The 21,182-nt window shown below is 57.8% G+C and overlaps 1 protein-coding gene across 1 annotated transcript in view; it reads right to left on the bottom strand.

Annotated features, from left to right (window-relative positions):
* The window catches only part of GALNT9 (polypeptide N-acetylgalactosaminyltransferase 9), a 119,376-nt gene that overhangs the window by 36,199 nt on the left and 61,995 nt on the right, over positions 1-21,182 (bottom strand). The window contains exons 5-6 of the mRNA XM_011961036.1: positions 18,284-18,481; positions 9,581-9,698 (exon numbers count right to left, since the gene is read on the bottom strand). Coding sequence (XP_011816426.1) covers positions 9,581-9,698; positions 18,284-18,481 — 316 coding nt within the window. The remainder of the gene's footprint in view (positions 1-9,580; positions 9,699-18,283; positions 18,482-21,182) is intronic.

Here is a 21,182-nt window from a genome sequence, read left to right as displayed (position 1 = left end):
TGGCCTGCAGGCTCCAGGGCTGCAGGGAGACCCCACTGTACACGCCATGCTGGCCGGGTGGCTGGTGAAAGGCACCCTTTGGCTTCCAGCCTCCGCGTGTTCAGCACAGACATGGCCTCAGAACCAGCCCTCAGAACGGGGCAAGAATAGCCGTGCCCATCTCGGACCCTGGGCAGCGCTCACTCCAGTCTTTCTTGTGGGGTGTGGCAGACACGGGACTCTTCCAAGAAATATTTAGGATGCAAAGCTGGCAAGGGACAGTGATTGACGGGTGATTGGCCAGTGATTGACGGGTGATTGATGGGTGGGCTGCGACAGTGGCAGATTCCCAGTTCCCTGGCGGGCAGGGCCTTCATAAGAACAGAATGCTGGCTGGTGCGTGGGGGTGCGTGGGGGAGAGCCGCGATGGACACGTGGAGTTCAGGGGCCCTGGGACAGCCAGGTGGGGCTCACAGTTAGGGTTAAAGCCTGAGGGGCAGAGTGGGGGCTGTGCAGAAGCCATTTGAGGGGATGACAGAGGTGGGAGAAATAGAAATAGAACCGGGGCCTCGTGGGAGCCAGGCAAGGAGACACGCGGGCTCTGGAGGGAAGGACCAGCAACACCAGAGCTGCCCCTATGAACCCAACTTTGTTTCCCCAAAGAGTGGACGCCCGACCTTCAGGTCTGCGAGGTGGGGCCCCCACCTGAGGCCCTCTGGTCTGTTGAAGGAGAAGTTGGCATGAGGGGAGGCGCTGCCCACCCAGGACGTCACCGTGCAGGTGCCTAGGGGCTGATGGAGACAAAGGGTGGGGAGACCTTGTGGCTGCGGGACCTGCAGCTGAGCCCCAGGCGGACGGAAGACAGGTGCGCACCACCCCTGCGGGGGAGGGGGCTCTGGCATCGGAAGACGAGTGGGAATTCTCCCCTGGGAGCTGGAGAGCGTTGCAGGTAGAACAGCAAAGGAGTAAAGGCCTCCACGAGAGAGAGCTCCGGAGGGTGGGGAGGGCGGGACACTGAGGCCACTGTGGGCACGGACGGCCCCGGGAAGGGTGCGTGGTGTGTGTGTAAATATGTATAGATCATACTGCACATTCCACTTCTGCTGGTGATCAGGTTCTGGGAACTTGCCAGGAAACAGAAGGGTTCCAGCAAGATAAGGTAAATTATAAACAGAATAAAAGAGAAAGAAACACAGCAGAGAGTGAAGGGGAGCAGGGTCCGAGGCCCACAGAATGCAGCCGAGCCCCGGGGCCACGCCAGCCCGCAGCAGCACTGCCAGTGACTGGAGTGAGCGCCGCCCAGGGTCCGAGATGGGCACGGCTATTCTTGCCCCGTTCTGAGGGCTGGTTCTGAGGCCATGTCTACGCTGAACACGCGGAGGCTGGAAGCCAAAGGGTGCCTTTCACCAGCCACCTGGCCAGCATGGCGTGTACAGTGGGGTCTCCCTGCAGCCCTGGAGCCTGCAGGCCAGAGGCCAGGGCTGGGCCGGGACTGCAGGGAGGGGCACAGTGACCCCCAGCCTGACGGCGGCGCCCAACTTGGCCGTATTCCACATCCCTGTCCTGTAGGGCGGCCACCCCACTCGACCCCGCCGTTTAGGGAGGGATTCCTCTCAAGCAGCCTCCCCTAAATACACTTGTTCTCAGTGGAGCATCTGTTGAATATTAAATGGCAATGATTTAAGACCACACATCCTGATGGGCCCCAAGGGGAGAGGTTCTGTAAACTGCCCAAGGACTGTGGGCTCAACGGGAAAGATGTTAATGAAGGGAAGCTTTAGGGATGTGTGGTCAGGGTCATGGGGACAGACGGGGGCGGTGCAACCTCAGGGGCGGCAATGTGCAGTTCTCAACACAGAAGAGTGTGGCCTCAGGGGCCGGCCACTCAGACCATGGTGCAGCTTCCAACAGCCTGTGGTGCCTCCACAGGCCAAGCACACAAGGTAGGAGCAGGGAAGGAGCTGGGGGACTGGAAAGCGGCGGTCAGCATCTGAGGGCCCGACAGGGCTGGGGCTGGACAGCGGGGCGTGGTGATGGGGCTGGACGAGGGGAGCAGAGACAGGGCTGGATGGGGGGCGGGGTGTGTGTGTGTGGTGATGGGGCTGGACAGGGGATGTGGAGATGGGGCTGGAGGGGGGCGTGGTGATGGGGACAGGTGAGGTGCCTGTCCCTCGCAGGGAGAACCGGGTTCTGGTTCTCAGCCTGTCTCCCACCGTAGAGCAACCTCTGACTGCCAGACAGGACACCAAGGTGAAAACTGCCACGCCCCCAGGATGGGGGAGAGGTCGGGGGAGAGGTTGGGGGAGAGGTGAGGGGAGAGGTCAGGGGACAGGTTGGGGGAGAGGTCGGGGGAGAGGTTGGGGGAGAGGTGGGGGGAGAGGTCGGGGAGGTCAGGAGGTCAGCTGGGGGAAGAGGTCAGCCGGGCGTGGTCACAGCTGTGCCTTGTCAGAGGATGAAGGTGGAAAGAACCAGCGGTGACGCAGGCTCCCCCGCCCCTCGGAGGAGTCAGGCTGTCAGAAAGGCCCCTATGCTGGCCGGGTGCGGTGGCTCACACCTGGAATCCCAGCACTGTGGCAGGCCTAGGCGGGTGGATCACCTGAGCTCAGGAGTTCGAGACCAGCCTGACCGACATGGTGAAACCTCGTCTCTACTAAAAGTACAAAAATTAACCGGGCATGGTGGCACATGCCTGTAGTCCCAGCTATTCGGGAGGCTGAGGCAGGAGAATCACTTGAACTCGGGAGGTGGAGCTTGCAGTGAGCCGAGATCGCGCCACTGCACTCCAGCCTGGGCAACAGGGCGAGACTCTGTCTCAAAAAAAATAAAAAAGAAAAGCCCCTGTGTCATGGAGACTGGAGGGAAGCTCTCCAATGGCTGCAGCCGGGGTCCCTGACCCTCACCCACCATGCGGGTTCACTGTCGTACCGGCTTTGCTCTGAGCCTGGGATGTGCCTGTGACCCAGCCTCCTGGCCTCTCACTGCAGCTGGGTTTGGCCCACGGAGCCAATTTTGTTTGGAAGGGGAGGTGGGGGCGTTTCTCCCCTGGGCCCTTCCTGCATAGGTGAGTTGTCTTCTGCTGACAGTGGCTCTGTCCCCAGGACCACATCTGCTGGGTGCCCTCCACCCCAGGGCTCCTGTCCTCCCTCACTCTCCAGCCTCAGTGGCGGCTGTGCGCTGCCCGTCCCCGGCACCCTCCCCAGGCTGTCCTCCTCAGTCTCTGCAGTGCGTTCTGTCCCTCTGAGGGCTTTCTTAGGCCCCTGACCCGCTGGCTGGTCTCCTGCCCTGCAGGGTGAGCATCGGGGGAGATGGTGAGAGAAGCCGACACCCGCGTGGTTGTGTTCAATCCACAGCTGAGGTCTGGTGTCTAACAATCACAACAGTTAAGGGAAGTCAGAATATTAAAGAGCCTGCCAGATTAACTTCCAGCTTCCATTTTAAAAATGTGTAATTGAGGATTGATTCTAGCTGTGCAATTTAAAATCAGACAGGATGAGAGGATTAAAGGCACCTACAAACAGTCCTGACATGCTTCACAGAATTCCAGATCTGGTCTGAATTCAATTTACTAAACTAGAATTTTTAAAGCACTTGGTCGGGGGGATTTCTGGTATGAAATCAGGCATTAAAAATGATTAAAAGAAAATAAACATTACATTTACGAGTGCCGTTTTTAACAGGCTCAAGGGACTTTAATTAACTAAGGCACAAAAGCAGTGAATTGCTATTTCACGGTATTATTATTATTTTATTTTATTATATATTTTTTGAGATGGAGTCTCACTCTGTCACCCAGACTGGAGTGCAGTGGCTCAATCTCAGCTCACTGCAATTTCCACCTCCCGGGTTCAAGCGATTCTCCTGCCTCAGCCTCCTAAGTAGCTGGGATTACAGGCGCCCGCCACCACGCCTGGTTAATTTTTGTATTTTTAGAACAGATAGGGTTTTACCATATTGGTCAGGGTGGTCTCGAACTTCTGACCTCGTGATCCGCCCGCCTCGGCCTCCCACAGTGCTGGGATTACAGGCGTGAGCCACGGTGCCCAGCCTCACGGTGTTATTTAATCTGCCCAACCTGAGTTAAACAATCGTGGCCACGGGGAAGGAGGCCGTTTTATTGATTAAATTTGTTTCCATGATAGTACAATCTTTAAGGTGAACCTTACAGCACATAGGTTTTGAAAGGTGTAACTTAACAAACTATATATAAATTTTTAAAACTAGCCTTAAATCTTTTCTGTGAATAGAAGCCCCATGGGCAAAACACAAAGGAAACCAAACGAACCTCCAAAATAAAAATCCCATAACCTCCAAAATAAAAAACAAAGAAGCAGAAGTCTGGCCGAGCGCAGAGCCTCACACGACACGGTCCCTGGAGGTGCGGCCTGGCCTGAGGGCCGTTACAGCTCTGTACCCTGCAGGAGCCGCCTCTGCCACCGCGGTGCCGAAAGCAGATGCTGCTCGGGGATTCCTGGGCCAGGAGTCCTGCTCCGGGGACATTCCCAGCTCAGCCTCCTCAGACACGATTTTCTCTTCTGTGAAGTGGGAACGTGAGTGGGGCCCACCTGCACAGGGGCGTGGGGAGCATTAGCCGGGCTACGGAAGGAAAGGCACTTGCGTGAGGCCTGGCACCTCGTCCACGCCCGCTGTTGGGTGACACGGATGCTGGTCAGTTCATACCGTGGCAGGTGCTGTGGGACCATGGTTTATGTGCCTTGTGACTCTCCTGCCCTCCGTGGGGCAGGCTGTGGCCCCATTTACACCGACAGAAACTCTCAGGCAGAGGCAGAGCAGGGGGAGGGCTGTGCACTGTGGGAGGCCCTCTGTTCCTCTGGGCACCCCCCTCCACCTACCCAGGGTGGGAGCTGCTTGCTGAGGGCGGGTCCGAAATGGATGCGTCTGGATGAGCTGCTGCCGCCTAACGAGCTATCTGGACCGTGGGGCCGGACGCATCCGCTGCTCCTGTTAGGAGCATGGATTCTGTGGGTCACAGGTTTGGAAAGGCCAGAGCGGGAACGACGTCTTGCCTGTGGCGTCTGCGCTTCTGCTGGGAAGACTTGGAGGCTGGGGCCAGAATCCCCTGGAAGCTCCTTCATGTCCCTCTGGCTGTCGGCTGTGACCTTGGCAAGGGCGGGGCAGAACCCCTGGTCCCGTCTCTACCCGGCTGCTGGGCTTCCTCACAGGAGGGCATCCTGGAGGTTCTGGGAGGACGAGGCAGAGGCTGTGTGTGGATTACGGCCCAGCCTCGAGACTCACTCAGCACGGAGCCAGCAGAGCCCTACAGTGGACGGTCACTCGGGCCGGCCCAGACTCACGGCGGAGGGGCCAGGCACTGTCTCTGCAGTCAGGGTGCATGGAGGAGGAGCGTGCGGGCCATGCAGCAGGGAGAGCCTGTGGGTCGCGTGTGGCTGGTGGCCGCCTGGGAAGGCCTCGTCCACACAGTGTGTGCGTGGCGCAGTGACGTGGTCAGACTCGAGGCTGCTGCGTCTCTCCTGGGTCAGGCACCGGATGGACCCAGGCACTGGTTGGTGTTCGGGGACCCGGTGTGAGCCAGGAGTCACAAACACCAGGTGAAGCGCCTGCACTGAGGGCCGCCCCCAGCGTCTGCGGCAGAGATGGTGCCACCGCCATTTTTCACTGTGTCTTCTTCCCGCTGTTGGTGTTAGGGACCCCCAAGTGCTTGTAACTGAATGTGCCTGCGTCCACGTTACAGGTCCCTTCTCCACATCTGAATGTGCCACGTTACAGGTCCCTTCTCCGCATCTGAATGTGTCTGCGTCCATGTTACAGGTCCCTTCTCCACATCTGAATGTGCCACGTTACAGGTCCCTTCTCCGCATCTGAATGTGTCTGCATCCATGTTACAGGTCCCTTCTCCACATGCCTCATGTGACCGCACGTTTTCTGGGCTGGACCCACAGGTTAGAGTATTTGGTGACGACCTCTGTGGCCTTCAAGGCCGCTCCTGTGAGCCGTGGTCAGGTGGTCCTATCTGGTTGGTTGTACTACGTTTCACCGGCTTCCGTGTCTCCCGGGACTGGACCCAGAAACCTGGGCTCCCAGATCTCCAGCCTGGAGGGGCCCGGAGGCTGTCATGGCACCCACTGCCCTCTGGGACTCTCGGGAGACCCAGGGGATTAGCGGTGAAGAGCCAGGAAAGGCCTCTGTGCTCGGGTGTCCCTAGGCATGGGCCTGGGAAACCCAGGTGCACAGGGCAAGTCCTCTGTGCTAGCTCCACTCTCAGGTCCCCAGAGCCACTGAGCCGAGCCCCCTGCTTCCCCTGGGCTGGACGCTGCTTCTCTGGGCTTCCCACTTCTTCAGGAAGTTCAGCTTCAGGACTGCAGGGTGGAAACAGAATCGGCTTCTCCTCCTTCATCCCCGGGTCCCTCCGGAGGCTCCAATGCTCCCTACTCAGATCCTAACTCATCACAACCACACAGCACATCCCTACTAGGGAGAAACTGTGCCCTAAAAAAACATGCTGGAGGCTGAACCCCCAACACTCAGAATGTTGCCTTATTTGGAAATAGGGTCTCTGCCGTGATAACTAGTTAAAATGGGGTTGTCAGGGTGGGCCCTGTCCAGCGTGACTGGTGCGCTTATAAAGAGGGGAAGACAAGCCCGGAGGGAAGATGAGGGCGGACACGGGGGGGAAGACGGCAGCCGGTGCCTGGTGCAGCGAACCCGGGACACTGGGCAGCCCGCAGCACCTGAAGCTGGAAGGGGTAGGATGGATCCTCCCCGGAGCCTCTGACAGCCTGGCCCTGCCCTCGCCTGGATTTCAGCCTTCCAGACTCCAGAGCGGTGAGAGGATGAATTCCTGTGGCTGTAATCCCCGCAGTCTTTGCTATTTTGTTCCTGCCACCCCCGAGACGAACACGCCCAGGATCTGCGAATCCTACACTGACCTCCAGGGCAGCGCCTCCGTGTCAGAGACAGGGCTGACTAGTGGTGAGAGACCCAGACCAGCCGGGGCTTAGCTCCCGCCTGGGTGCCCCGGCTCAGACACACCCGTTCTGCCTCCGTGGGATCCCTGTGAAGGGGCCTCACTGACCCCAGGCAGGCTCTTGCAGGGCCATGGGGGCGGAGAAACTGCATGGGCAGCACCTGGCACAGGGCAGGGGCTTGGCTGCCAGCGAGTCTCACATACTCGGCCTCAAAAGCTTCACAGCAACCCCTGCAGGAAGGGGGTTCTCCAAGCGGCATCCTCGGCACCCCACACCACACACAGCCTTTGAAAGCCTCTGCCACCAGGCCTGCACAGCGCTCATCAAGCCACCTTTCACGGCTCGCCAAGCCCTGCCTGGTGTGACGAAGCCCTCAACGGAGGCGGTAGATTGGGCCGCGCCATCTCTAAGTCCAAACCCAATTTTATTTCTTTTCAGAATAAAATGATGTGTTGAACTTTTCTGCACAAAATACTCAGAAAGCAGATGGGGCAGCAGAGCCACTCTGGCGGAGTGGAGCCTCAGGCCCTCCTCGCGGCCCAGCCTCTCCGGCACAGTGACGGTGCCTGGGGCTCTCTGTGACCCTGGCCAGCAACACGCACCCCCTCCGGTGAAGCTGCAGCCTGAGATCCACGCTGCCCGGCAGGGCCTCTGGGGGCCGCAGGGTTGGTCCTGTCACAAGTGGGGGATTCCCAGGTCCTCCAGGCTCCTGGCCCACGTCTGGAAGCCGTGTCTCCTCACCTCGGTGGGCACAGCTATTTCCCAGCTGCACAGGCCCAACTGTAGGGCCTCCTGTGACCCCTACACCCCTCGCTCCACCCACACACCGCCCGGAGTTCATCCCTCCCGCCCCCGTCTCCCTCCTCCCTGACGGCCCGGAGCCCGGGTGTCCTGGCTCTGACTCGGGATGAGGTCTCCAGACGCCCGCGGTCTGTCCTCTGCCACCCCAGGAATCACAGAGGCCACAGGGGTCCCTGGAGGAGGACGCGGGGCCCACTCCAAGCTCCACCTCCCATTCCACCTGGAGCAGGAGTGGGTGGTACTGAGACGCCCCAGGCCCTGCCTGCCCGCCGCCTCCATGTCTTCCCTGCCCACTGAGGCTGCACCAGCCTCCGGCCTCTGGAGCAGCCGCGCCCTGAGCACAGTGCCACGAAGCCCCTGCCCTGCAGGGCGAGGGCCAATCTGAGCTGAGGGGGTCCAGGAGGAGAACGAGCTCGGCCACTCTGGATTCCCTCATTTGTAACTCAGCTTCTTCCAGAACTTTCCATCAGTTCCCTTAGCCACCATGGGAGGTTTGAAATGGGGAAGAGGGTGGGACGGAGGGGCCGAGGCTCATGGTTCTCCCTCTGGGACAGGCCTCACTGGGTGGCCGGGCGGGCAGCCAGGGGGAGCCTGCTGGGCTGGCCTGGGCCTCCTGTGCTCCTGGAAGGCGTGGGGCGTGGAGCTGAGACCTGCCCTCCGCAGGCCTCCAGTTCTATGCAGGCCTTCCCAGCTGCACCCCAAGGGCCCCCCAGTACTACACAGGCCACACCCCAGGTCCCTGCCATGGCTCCTCATGGGGACCCCAGGCACCCCCACCTCCCTCTGCACCCTGCCCTCCACACCGAGCCAAGATAGAGGCACAGAGGACGGCTTGGGGTCACCACCCCTGTCCCCGCCCTCTGCCGAAGGACCCACTTTTCTAAGGTCCCAAATCCATTGTCGCCTGAGGCAATTCACGTAACAGCAACACACAGGGCTTGAAAAATGAAGTCGACATGGAAAATGCCATCTTTTGTGATTCTACAGAATTTCTCAGCAACGTTGCCACCAAACTTCTAGCGAGACTCAGGGTAGCCCCTTCTCTCTGTCCCCAACTCCAAGCTCAGGGACTGTGGGGGCCTTGGCTGCCCAGCTCGGCTGCCAGCTGCCTCAGCCCAGGCTCTGGAGAGGCCTCAGCGCTCTGAGCAGGAGCCCTGGACCTCACCCCGTCCCTAGAGAGTGGCCGCACTCGCCCTCACCCCCACCCTGTCCCGTCCCCGGATGCTATGGCCTCATTCGCCCTCACCCCATCCCCAGACGCCGCGGCCTCACTCACCCTCACCCTGTCCCCAGACACCGTGGCCGCATTCGCCGTCACCCCATCCCCAGACACCACAGCCGCACTCGCCCTCACCCTCACCCCCACCCCGTCCCCAGATACTGCGGCCACACTCGCCCTCACCTTCATCTCATCCCCAGACGCCACAGCCGCACTCGCCCTCACCCCGACCCCGTCCTGTCCCCGGATGCTATGGCCTCATTCGCCCTCACCCCATCCCCAGACGCCGTGGCCTCACTCACCCTCACCCTGTCCCCAGACACCGCGGCCGCATTCACCCTCACCCTGTCCCCAGACACCGCGGCCGCATTCGCCCTCACCCCATCCCCAGACGCCGTGGCCGCATTCGCCCTCACCCTGTCCCCAGACACCGTGGCCGCATTCGCCCTCACCCCGACCCCGTCCCGTCCCCGGATGCTATGGCCTCACTCACCCTCACCCTGTCCCCAGACACCGCGGCCGCATTCGCCATCACCCTGTCCCCAGACACCGCGGCCGCATTCGCCCTCACCCTGTCCTCAGATGCCACGGCCTCACTCAGCCTCGCTCTGTCCCCGGATACCGTGGCCACACTCACCCTCATGCCCAGTTCTACGTTCTCGCCACCGTACACCTCCATGCCAGGGTCTAGCAGCCCGATGTCTCCGAAGTACTCGCGGTCCACCACGAAGGAGCAGCCGATCATGGCCGGGGTCCTGGGAGGCAGAGATGGTGGCGTGAGGACCTTGCTGTGCAGGCCTGAGCCCTGCCTGCTGGGCCATGAGCCAGGAGAGCCTGGAAGAACCCGCCACCCCCTCCCTCCTGTGCCTCCTTCCTGCGCACTCAGGTCCCTGTGCCCAAAGTGAGGGGCTGCTGCTCCTCCAGCCGCCAGGACTTGAGTCCCTGCAGCCAGGTCAAGCACTCAGCCCAGACGGCATCCAAACGCTGAACGCCAATAGATGACAGAACCTGCATTCAATTCAGCTTAGTGTAGAGGTTTAAAAAAGAAGATCAATTGGCTCACGCCTGTTATCCCAGCACTTAGGGAGGCTGAGGCAGGAGGATCACTGGAGCCTGGGAAGTTGAGGCTGCAGTGAGCTGGTATTGTACCACTACACTCCAGCCTGAGCAACAGAGTGAGATCCTGTCTCCCCTCTCCCCTGAAAAAAGATCCGTTTACCTAAGGAGCCCTGTGGTTGCCTTGAACATCATTTCCCAAGCCCGAGTGAGTCACTTGCCCACCTCCCCCATGCTTCATCCTAACTGTGTATCAGGAGCTAGGGCTGCAATGGGCAGTTGCATAGGTTGTGCACTGGTCAACTCCACAGAACCTTGTCGATGGCAGACTCTGAACGACACAGCTTGGAGCTGCAAGTACACAGCCTGTGTAGCTATGTGTAACAGATTGCCAGCTGTGCTACGCGTCCTGTAATAATTCTAAAATGTCAGCTGACTTAGCCTGGCCCCATCTCCGTGAAATCACACATTGGTATGCTAGTTTTATTTTTTCTGATATGTGTTGAGAGTGCCTTGGTGCTGCAAATCCCCCAGGAAGAGGTCGCATGGACAGCAGTGGGGAAGGCAGGATCTGCAGCGTGGAGCAGGATGCTGGTGTGCTGTTGTGGGTGATGCTGCGGGCTCATTCATTCATCCCTCTTGGCTTTCTACTGGGTGTCTGGAAGGTGGCAGGGATTGAAAAAGAGGCAGGAAAATCACCATCTCCTGCAAGGAGCAGGCAGAGTCTGTGTGTTGTAAGGAAGGAGGAACTTCTCATCTTTGCTGAAATATTTTGCCTCAAAACAATTTCCTTGTCCGTGGAGGGCTTCATTTCTTCCGAGGCCTCAGGAGCTGTCAGAGGAAGCAGCAAAACCTCACGCTGTCCCCAGATGCCACAGCAGGCCGGCCAAAGGCCCCCGCAGCCACAGTCAAGGCCAAGGCCACCCTGCAGGCCTTGAGCTTCCCCGATCCTCCTCTGCGTGTCAATGCGTTCTTCCATAAAAACAACAGCAAAAGTTGGCCTCTGTCATAATTTAAAAGAGGCAATTCTGTCCCCAACGACTCAGCCATCAGAAATAAATGCCCATCAATTGTCCAAGAATAACAGGAGCATTAAAAAGAGATTATCCTTTTCTTTGTGCAAATATCCAATTTGTTCTGTCATTAGATTTCGGCCACAAACCTAACAGTGATGAAATTTTAATCCCCTCTTTGATTTTTAATAGCAATGTTTGATTGGGTAAGTTACAGCTCATCACATACGACAGGTATCTCTCCCGTTTTCTTAACAACAATCATCTCAGGGTGATCTCTGATGAAGTGAAGAGCCAGCCAGATCCTCTGCCACGTCTGTTGTAGCGGGTAGTGTCGTTTCATTATTGCTCAGAGTTCTAAAATAAACTCACGAGACAAGGGAGGCAGCACCAGCTGGAACCGGACTGACCTGCCCGAGAAATGCCTGCGGTGATTACGGAAAAAGGCAGGGCGGGGGGTTCTCAGGCTCGCGTGGGACTGCCTGTCACCGTGGAGACAGCCTCCCCTCCGGGCAGTTCTGCCGCACATGGGGCACACAGGTGCAGGGTGGAGGCCCCAGGTCCTGCCTGCTGGAGCTGCTCTGCCCAACGCCCGCGCCCGCCCTCCGGTTCTCAGCTTCCGGGGCCTTAGTCCAGCCGGACGCCTCTCGTTCTTGTTAGCATCAGAAGTGAGTCAGCCCGGCAGCCACGGAGGGGCAGGTGGATACATGGAGAGTGGCCCGTCCAGGCTGTGGACCACGATTCCGGTGGAAGGAGCGAGGCTGACACAGGTTGAGACGTGGAGGAACCCTGGAAACGTGGCACCGAGGGCCGGGAGCCAGGTGCAAGAGGCCGCCCCCCGTCCGCATGCAAGGAACAGAAGAGGCAAGTCCACGGGGGCAGGAAGTGGATCGTGGAGGCAGGGGCTGGGGCTGGGACGGGGGAGGGGAGGGGCTCCTCGTGGGTACGGGGTCCCCACGGGGAGGGAGGACAACGCTTTGGAACGAGACGGAGGTGGTGGCTGCGTGACACTGTGATGGTCTAAACGCTGCTGAGGCGCACACTTCAGTGGTTAATTTATGTTATGTGAGTTTCACTAAGGGCCCATTGAGTGCTCTGATCCTCCACAGACCCTGAAAACAGGAAAAGCCATCGTGGCCGGGCACCGTGGCCCACGCCTGTAATCCCAGCACTTTGGGAGGCCGAGGCAGGTGGATCACCTGAGGTCAGGAGTTCAAGATCAGACTGGCCAATGTGATGAAACCCCATCTCTACTAAAAATACAAAAAATCAGCTGGGCGTGGTGGTGCACACCTGTAATCCCAGCTACTTGGGAGGCTGAGGCAGGAGAATCACTTGGACCTGAGAGGCGGAGGTTGCAGTGAGCCAAAATCACACCACTGCACTCCAGCCTGGGCGACAGAGAGGGATTCCGTCTCTAACAACAACAACAAAGGCTCAGCTCATGCCTAGGTAAGATGGCAAGGAGGCGGTGGGCGCTGCCCGTGTGGCTGGAGTTGGGGCCCACTTCCCCGGAGGCCCGCAGTGGGCCTGTTGTCTGCACACATGCACAGGGAGGCCTAGTGAGCCAAGTTTCCGTGAACCTGGGATAGGGATGTAAACAGCAGTGCATGTGTAAGACACAATCCACGGAGAAGCTGAGACAAGGGCACCGGAGCCGCGTCCTTCCACACGGAGTTCAGAACACGTGGAGAATAAGGCACACTGAAACCTCGCTGTGCAAGACCCACGTGGTGACCAGCACACAGTACATGTATGTGCAGATGTGCGAGCCACAAACGCATGGAAACATCACCTGAGGCCTTAATTATTTACATTTCTTTCACACTCATTTGGTTTTATGAATTTCAGTCAATACAATTTTAACTTTGGTTTCAGTCAGCACTTGCCATCTTCAATCCGAGGCACTGAAACGAAAAGTTAAAATTAAAACTGGGGTACATTAAGGATGGAAAGCGCAGGAAGGCACGTCCAGTTCACGGCGCAGGTTACGGGGCAGGAAGCTGTGAAACAGGCCGGGTGCTCTGCGTCTTGGGGGCTCCCAGCATCCGCTTTCTGGGGAGGGGTGTGGCTGCTTTCGTTCCTGTGTGGCTTGTCAATGGGGTTGGGGTCACTGACTCCTTAAATCCTTGGAGCGCAGGGCTGTGCAAGCCCAGCTCTCAGAGGGGACTCCTCCAGTGCTGCAGGATCCTGCTGGGGCCTCCGGGCCCACACCGCCCTCCCAGGTCCTCTTCTGACCCGGAGAGGTCTCAGGGGGAGCGCACTCTTCTTTGTGCCTTGGATGAAGGAGAAAATCAGGGGTCTCCTCCCCGCAGGCCCAGCCACCAGCAGGCAGGGCTCTGCGAGCTGGAGGGCCCTGGGAAATGGAGGCAGTGTTTGGGGTTCCAGAGCTTTGGAGGGAATTTCCGAGTGGTTCTCCTCCGCTGGGCAGGCCTGATGTCAGCACAGTCCTTGATCCTGGAGGGGCCGGTGGCATAGCAGCAGCCTCTGGGCACCTACAGCCTGGGGCCCCTCCTCCTGGAACACGTGTCCTCAGGTGTCCTCTGAAGTCACACCTGAACCAGCAGCCCCGATGAGGGCCAGCTCCCCGGGCCTGCCCCCCACCTGCCAGGCTGCCAGTCCTTCCCGCGTTCTCCCACCTTGCTCACGTGTTGGAGGTGCCAGGTCTTAACTGGGATCCCAGGAATCCTCCGGGATGAGGATGGTCCCCAGCGTTTGTCCCGGGAGAAAGGAGCAGGGGAGCGGGAAGAGGAATAGAACAGGGTGGAGGCCAGCAGGGCAGCCACCTCCACAGGCCCAGGCAGCGAGGCCACACTCCTGCCCAGGACTGTCCCATTGACCGGCTCAGAAGCTTCAACTCTTCAGGGAGCAAAGAGGCCTCCGAAGATGAACCACAGGCGGCTGTGAACGCAGGAAGGGCAGAGTCCCAGGCACGTGGGCGCCTCCCGTAGCCGCATGCCCGCTGTGACGGAAGGCCCTCCTGTCCTGCGGCCACCGACACTGACATTTAATGTTATTTAAAATGTTTCTAAGAAGGCAGAGAAGCACGTGCCACGTTTTAGAAAGAATTTGCATCCACAATGGGAAAAGTGAAAGACTCTTAGTACTTAAAAAGTGAGGTGGCTAGCCCTGCACCTGAAGGTCCATTCCCCAAAGAGATCACGGAAACGCCGTCCTGGAGCAGGGCCCCCCTTCCTCTGCCCGGGGCGAGCATGTAAATGTCTTGGCTCTGCGGCCAGAAGCCTGGGTGGCAGCCACTCCACTCTGCTGTGAAATGCAAATGAGAAAACATGGCCATGTGTCAATAAAGCTTTATTTACAAATACAGGACTGTAGGCCATGATTCCCTGACCCCTGCTGTACATCCTTGAAAATGCCCTCCACTGAGGCTGGGCGTGTTGGCTCACGCCTGTAATCCCAGCACTTTGGGAGGCCAAGGCAGGCAGATCACGAGGTCAGGAGATTGAGACCATCCTGGCTAACACAGTGAAACCCCATCTCTACTAAAAATACAAAAAATTAGCCGGGCGAGGTGGCGGCGCCTGTAGTCTCAGCTACTCGGGAGGCTGAGGCAGGAGAATGGTGTGAACCCGGGAGGCGGAGGTTGCAGTGAGCTGAGATCGTGCCTTTGTACTCCAGCCTGGGCGACAGAGCGAGACTCCGTCTCAAAAAAAAAAAAAGAGAAAATGCCCTCCACTGCTTTTTTTTTTTAAGACTGAATTTCGCTCTTGTTGCCCAGGCTGGAGTGCAAAGTCACCACCTCAGCTCACTGCAACCTCCGCCTCCTCTGTTCAAGCAATTCTCTTGCCTCAGCCTCCCAAGTAGCTGGGACTACAGGCACCTGATACCACGCCCTGCTAGTTTTTGTATTTTTAGTGGAGACGGGGTTTCGCCAGGCTGAGAACTCCTGACCTCAGGTGATCCACCCGCCTCGGCCTCCCAAAGTGCTGGAAATACAGGTGTAAGCCACCGCACCCCGCCCCTCTGTTGCTTTTAATACGCATGTTTACTTTCATTTATGGAAATTTTCAAGTGTATGCACAAGGCGAAAGACGAGGAGAATGTGTTCTCGGTTTCAGCGATGATTGGCATCGTGCCCTTCTTACTTTTTTCTCTCGCCTGTTATTCCTGATCCTCCAGCATGAGGAGAGTGATTCTGACCGGGCTGTTGTCTGTTACTCTGGTCCCTGTGCGAGGGGAGTGATTCTGACCGGGCTGTTGTCTGTTACTCTGTTCCCCTGTGCGAGGGTAGTGACAGGGCTCCAGCATGTGACTCTGTGACCCTCCAGTGAGTGGGGAGCTCATTTCTGACAGGCTCTCGCCCAGACTCTGGTATTCCAGGGTGAGTTTTGACGAACTCACTCACATGAGGGTCAGGCAGGTGAAGTACAAGAGAGAAGAGGACTAGTTTCACGTGTTGAACATGATGGAATGAAAGACTTCATCTTCTTTTTCTTGAAATAGTCAATCCTCTTGGTCTATCCCTATCCTCCCTCTCTCCGTGAGGACCCAACTCTAGAGAAATACTTCCCCAAGTGGAGCAGCGGCATCAGCAAACAATAAACAATACAGGACAGACAGGCTTGCTGGGAGTGGCTGTTGGGACTGGTGGTGACTGTGGCTCTGCTCTGTCCCAGGGAGCAGCTGCAACTCAGCTTCAGCTCATCAAGACTGAGTAAGAATCGGGGCCTAGAATCTTCCAATTTTCAAAGAGTAGAAATCATTTTCACATAAAATAAGATTTCATGTGAAAATGATTAAGTATTGGTTCTGTCAACCAAGAATAAAATTCTAAGACCCCCCAACCAATTGAATGGAGCCTCTTCTCAACCAAAGGCACCCCAAAGTAACCCAGGAAAACCAGCTCAGGTCCTGATGGGAAGGGGGTTTGGACAAGCCCCCTCAGACCCTCCTCCCTTTGGAATTCAGGAACACTAAAACGGAGATGTTAAGTCTGACCAAACAGACTCTTTGTAGAGATAAAATGCATCCAAAATGACAGTTAACAGGCCCTGAAAGAAATTAAGTATTTTACCCCAAAATATACTTCTTTGATGTATTTTGAAATGACCTGCAATGCGGTCTTTTGTGGGGGACTCCACATTCCGTAGACACTTCCTTTTCCTTTGGAGGTCTTTTCTGACCCAGATGAGATTGAGCAGAAGTCTGGCCCCTTTTTAAGTCTGATAAGAAACATCTACAATCTCTTCCTTCTGAAGCTTGTTCTGAAGCCGGATACCTGGAGGTTTCATCTGCATCATAAAACCCTGGTCTCCACAACCCCTTATGTTAACCAGACACTCCTTTCTATTGATGTCGGTCTTTAGATAATAACCAGTTACCAGTCAGAAAACCTTTGAATCCACCCATGACCTGGAATTCCCCACTTCCGGTCGTCCTGCCTTTTGGACTGAACCAGTGCGCCCCTGACGTGTGCGGACTGATTCCTATGTCTCCCTAAAACGTATAAATCCAGCGGGCTGCACGCCTGCACGCTGAGCACGGAAGCAGGGGCGCCGGCCGCGACACCACCACGTGGACCCGAGTGCACCTTTGCGACCGTCACGCTGGGCGTCCACTATGGAAGCTGTCCTGGAACTTCCAAGGCGGCCTCGTCTCGTTACAGCTGTCTACTGTTTCTGTCCCCATGAGGGAGGGCGAAATCCTGAGCTCAGGCAATCCACCCACCTCGGCCTCCCAAGTGTCGGGATTACAGGCATGAACCACCACACCTGCCTTAGTATTTCATTTATTCTTTATAATCAACTTTGGGGGGTGAAATTTATATAAAATGAAATGCATCCAAGTGATATTTGCATTTTGGTCCATTCTGACTGACGGAGACCCCGTCCTCGTCCAGGAGAGAACACTGCTGCTCCGGAACCACCCCAGGCCCCGTTCCCGTGAGCCCCGACCCTCGGCCTCTGCCCCAGGATGAGTTTTGCCTTCCATGGAATTCTGTGTGCAGGAATCACGCAGAAACTCTCTTCCATGTGTGGCTCCGAGGCTCAGCACGAGCCTCTGCATCTCACCATGTTATTAGGTGTGGAAGGGTCCGCTCCTCCCTGTTTCTGAGTATTCCGTGATGCGGGTGGAGTCTGCCCTGCTCAACCATTCACCTGCTGATGCACAGCAGGTTACTGTAGTAACACCACTGTGAACGTTTGTGTGGAAGCCTTTGCATGTACATATGTCTCATTTATTTTGAGAAAAACACCTGGGAGTGGGGATAGGTGGGACACTGGAGAGGGGACACTGGAGTGGGGGACACTGGAGGGGGAACACCGGAGGGGGACACTGGAGGGGGGACACTGGAGGGGGACACTGGAGGGGGACACTGGAGGGGGACACTAGAGGGGGACACTGGAGGGGGACACCGGAGGGAGGGACACTGGAGAGGGTTTTGGGCCTTCAGAAGGAGCTGCTGGTTTTGCAAAGCATCTGCGCTGATTCACAGTCCTGCCAGCCACATCCAAGAGTTGTGTCTGTGCTGTCTCATTGTCAACACTTGGTATTGTCAGTCTGCACCTTTCAGCCACCCCAGTGGGCACGGAGCACCATCTCACTGCGTGTTGAATTTGCCTCTCCCTGGACCGTGGGGAGCACCTTTCATGAGCTTTCTGGCACAGGCCAGTCTTCTCCTGGGTAGTGTCTGTTCACGTCGCTGCCTGTCCTTTAGCTGAGGTTGGAACGGGGGGTTTCAGCAGCTGTCCAGGTGGTGGCTATGAGGAGCAGTGGGCAGCCATGCCCTGAAGACTCGATGGGGCCAGTGAGCCTGCTCCTGCTGCAGCTCAGGGCATCCAGAGCCTGCCAAAAACTGTGGGAGGTGCCTCCCATTGGGTTCTCTGAATTTCACTCATTCTTAAAATGTCAAACACAAGGCAATCCTGACACAACACAATCCTTTTCCTGCTGATTGGGGATTATCAAGTGCATTTTGAATGAAGAAAAATAACCTTCAAGCCGTTAGTCCTGGCTCCAGTGAGCCCTGAGGGCTGCATCTGCATCTCTGTGATACAGACAAACTCTGTGTGCCAAGTTTTTATGGCAAAGGCTGGGGGCCCCAGCACCTGGCCCAACCCTCATCATGGTCTCTGCGAGGGCCCTGCACCAGGCTGTGCTTGCTGGGGGACGTCCCCAGCCCCCGTCCCCAGCCCAAGTCCCCAGTCCCCGTTCCCAGCCCCCATCCCCAGCCCCGTCCCCCGCCTGCCTCGCTCTGCTCCGCTCCTTCCCGGGCAGGGCCGCCCTCGACCCCTGCTGGGGCAGCTCACCGGATGGGCGCCGACTCATCGCCACGGTCCAGCCAGTCCTGCGGGGGGATGATGTACATGCACCAGAGGCCCCAGTTGTAGCCGTGGGCAGCGTTGGCGTATTGCTGCACCTCAAATGTGCTGTACTTGATGTTGTCTATGGCTGGCAGCACGATGCGACGCCGGTCTTCTCGGATCCGAGACAGTGCGGGCTCCGCCCTGCAGAGGCACAGCCGTGAGTGGGGGTGGCCCCAACCCACCGCACTCCCCGAGGAGGGTCCACTCGCCCACAGGGAGGGGAGGCCAGGCCCCACCTGGTCTGCATCGAACCCTGCCACCCCCTGCTGAGCTGGACCCACAGCCTCACTTGGAAGTCCCAGGGCCCCTCTCAGCAGCAGACCCACCCTGACCAAGGCCTCACCCCTGCTGGGGCAGCCCCTCGAATGCTGCTGGCCCCTGGGGGATGCTGGCACTGGCCACGCTGACCCAGCTGCAGCGTCCCTGAAGGGCTGCCCAGGGGTCCACAAGAAGTCAGCTATGTCCATCACGGGGCTCCCCAGCTCCGTCTTCCTCTCTGCCCGGCCCAGAGTCCCTCCTCTCCTTTCTTGTTCCTGTGGGAGCTGCATTCATTTGCAAGAATTAATTGAGGATCTACTATGTGCCATGCCCTGTTCCCACAAATTGGAATACAATCATGAACTAAGAAATAAAAACAATCTGTGTCGGCCGGGCGCAGTGGCTCACGCGTGTAATCCCAGCACTTTGGGAGGCCGAGGCAGGTGGATCACAAGGTCAGGAGATCGAGACCATCCTGGCTAAGACGGTGAAACCCCGTCTCTGCTAAAAATACAAAAAATTAGCCAGGCGCATTGGCAGGTGCCTGTAGTCCCAGCTACTCGGGAGGCTGAGACAGGAGAATGGCGTGAACCCGGGAGGCGGAGCTTGCAGTGAGCCGAGATCACGCCACTGCACTCCAGCCTGGGTGATGAGCAAGACTCCGTCTCAAAAAAAAAAAAAACCAAAAACAAACAAACAACAAAAAAAAAACAATCTGTGTCAGTGTCATGGGGAGCTCGCACAGTGTGGGATGGAAAAGCCACCAGGCACCGTTGTGCAGTGTGGAACCTGCACGAGTGTGCAGTGGCCCCGCTCCAGGACGGGACAGAGGATGAGGTATAAGCAGTCATGGATGTGGTAGAAGGGGCTCACAGTTTTAAGTAGGGCTGCCCTGGGTAGTGACTGGAAGGAGGCGTGGAGGGAGTCTTGGCGGGAACAGCAGTTGCACCGAAGCCCCGGCGTGTGCCTGATGGGCCTGCAGGGCTGGCCAGGAGGCCGGACAGAGCAATGGCGCAGTGGGGGGCAAGGAGGGCAGAGAGGAAAGTGAGCAGAAGTGGCCTCCGTGGGCATCAGCTCAGTCTGCGATTCCCCATCCCAGGCAGGGGTCCTGGGAAGCAGGTGAGACACCATGGTCTACCGCAAGGTGAGACGGCTGCAGAGGCCCGCCATCCATGCTGGAGTCCCACGGGGCTGCAGCCACCTAGCCACCAGCTGACACAGAGCCCAGAGGCTGCAGTGAGGGGCAGGACGGCCTGAGGGCAGATTTGGGTCAGCTCAGGTAGGGCCGGTGTGGGGAGGCGTGAGGCCCTAACCCTGCCTGTGAGACCACGTGGCTGTCCTCACCCCTTCCCATCCTCTGAGCGTGAGGCCTGGTATTTACCTGCCTTTCAGCTTTGTGAGGAGGATTAATTAATTACTGTTAGCAAAGTGCTTCAGAGATGAAAAGCTCCCTGGAAATGCCAGGTCTGCTAATAAGGCAGAATCCTTTGTGGAGACAGTTATGGGAGGGTTTGCTATTTGCAGAAGGATAACTGGGTTTTCAGTTGTGAAAATTAAAGTTGCACTGGTTTAAAATTGCATTTTGGCCGGGGGCGGTGGCTTACACCTGTAATCCCAGCACTTTGGGAGGCTGAGGCGTGTGGATCACGAGGTCAGGAGGTCAAAACCATCCTGGCTAACAGAGTGAAACCCCGTCTCTACTAAAAAAAAAAAAAAAATTAGCCAGGCGTGGTGGCAGGCGCCTGTAGTCCCAGCTACTCAGGAGGCTGAGGCAGGAGAACGGCATGAACCCGGGAGGCGGAGCTTGCAGTGAGCCAAGATGGTGCCACTGCACTGCAGCCTGGGTGACAGAGCAAGACCCTGTCTCAAAAAAAAAAATTGCATTTTGACGTGACAGACGCAAGGCTCCCCGACATGCCCTCAGGCCTCGGGGAGCTTACGCGGCATCAGAGGGACTGAAAGGCTGCTGGTGTAGTTGTGCAGTGCACAACCTGTGCGACCGTGTGGGGTGACCCTGAGGGGGCAGGCAATAGAACACAATTCATGCACAACACATCAGAAGCTGATGAACATCGAGGGAAAGGGGAGCACCCGGCGGAGGAGTGAGGAAGGGGCAGGGAGGGCACAGGGCAGAGGAGGCAGCGTCTCATCAGAACAGCGCCGGCTGGGGGCTGAGATGCCCCAGGAAAGCCGAGTGTGAGGCAAGCAGCCTGAGAGGTGCCAAGTCCCCGCTCAAACCCACTGATGCTGTTACAGAAACCACAGGTTTTGAGAAGCCCCAAAACGCCAGGTTCCCCGGGGACCCGGCAGGAGGGGCCCAGGGTCACATGCAGTGGCGTGTCCCAGCCAACAGTGACAGTCCCCGGCCTCCGTGTAGCCCTGAGATTGATCGTCAGCTGCCGCTTCCCACCAAAGTCCCTGCGGCAACCACCTGAGGTGCGGGGCACACAACCCTGTGCATTGTGGGTGTGGGGCCTGGCCTGGGTGCGGGGCACACACCCCTGTGCATTGTGGGTGCAGCGTCTGGCCTGGGTGCAGGGCACACACCCCTGTGCATTGTGGGTGCAGCGTCTGGCCTGGGTGC

Source organism: Colobus angolensis, unplaced genomic scaffold, assembly GCF_000951035.1.
Source record: "Colobus angolensis palliatus isolate OR3802 unplaced genomic scaffold, Cang.pa_1.0 Scaffold115, whole genome shotgun sequence".
NCBI lineage: Eukaryota > Metazoa > Chordata > Mammalia > Primates > Cercopithecidae > Colobus > Colobus angolensis.
This window is presented reverse-complemented; position numbering and strand designations above follow the sequence as displayed.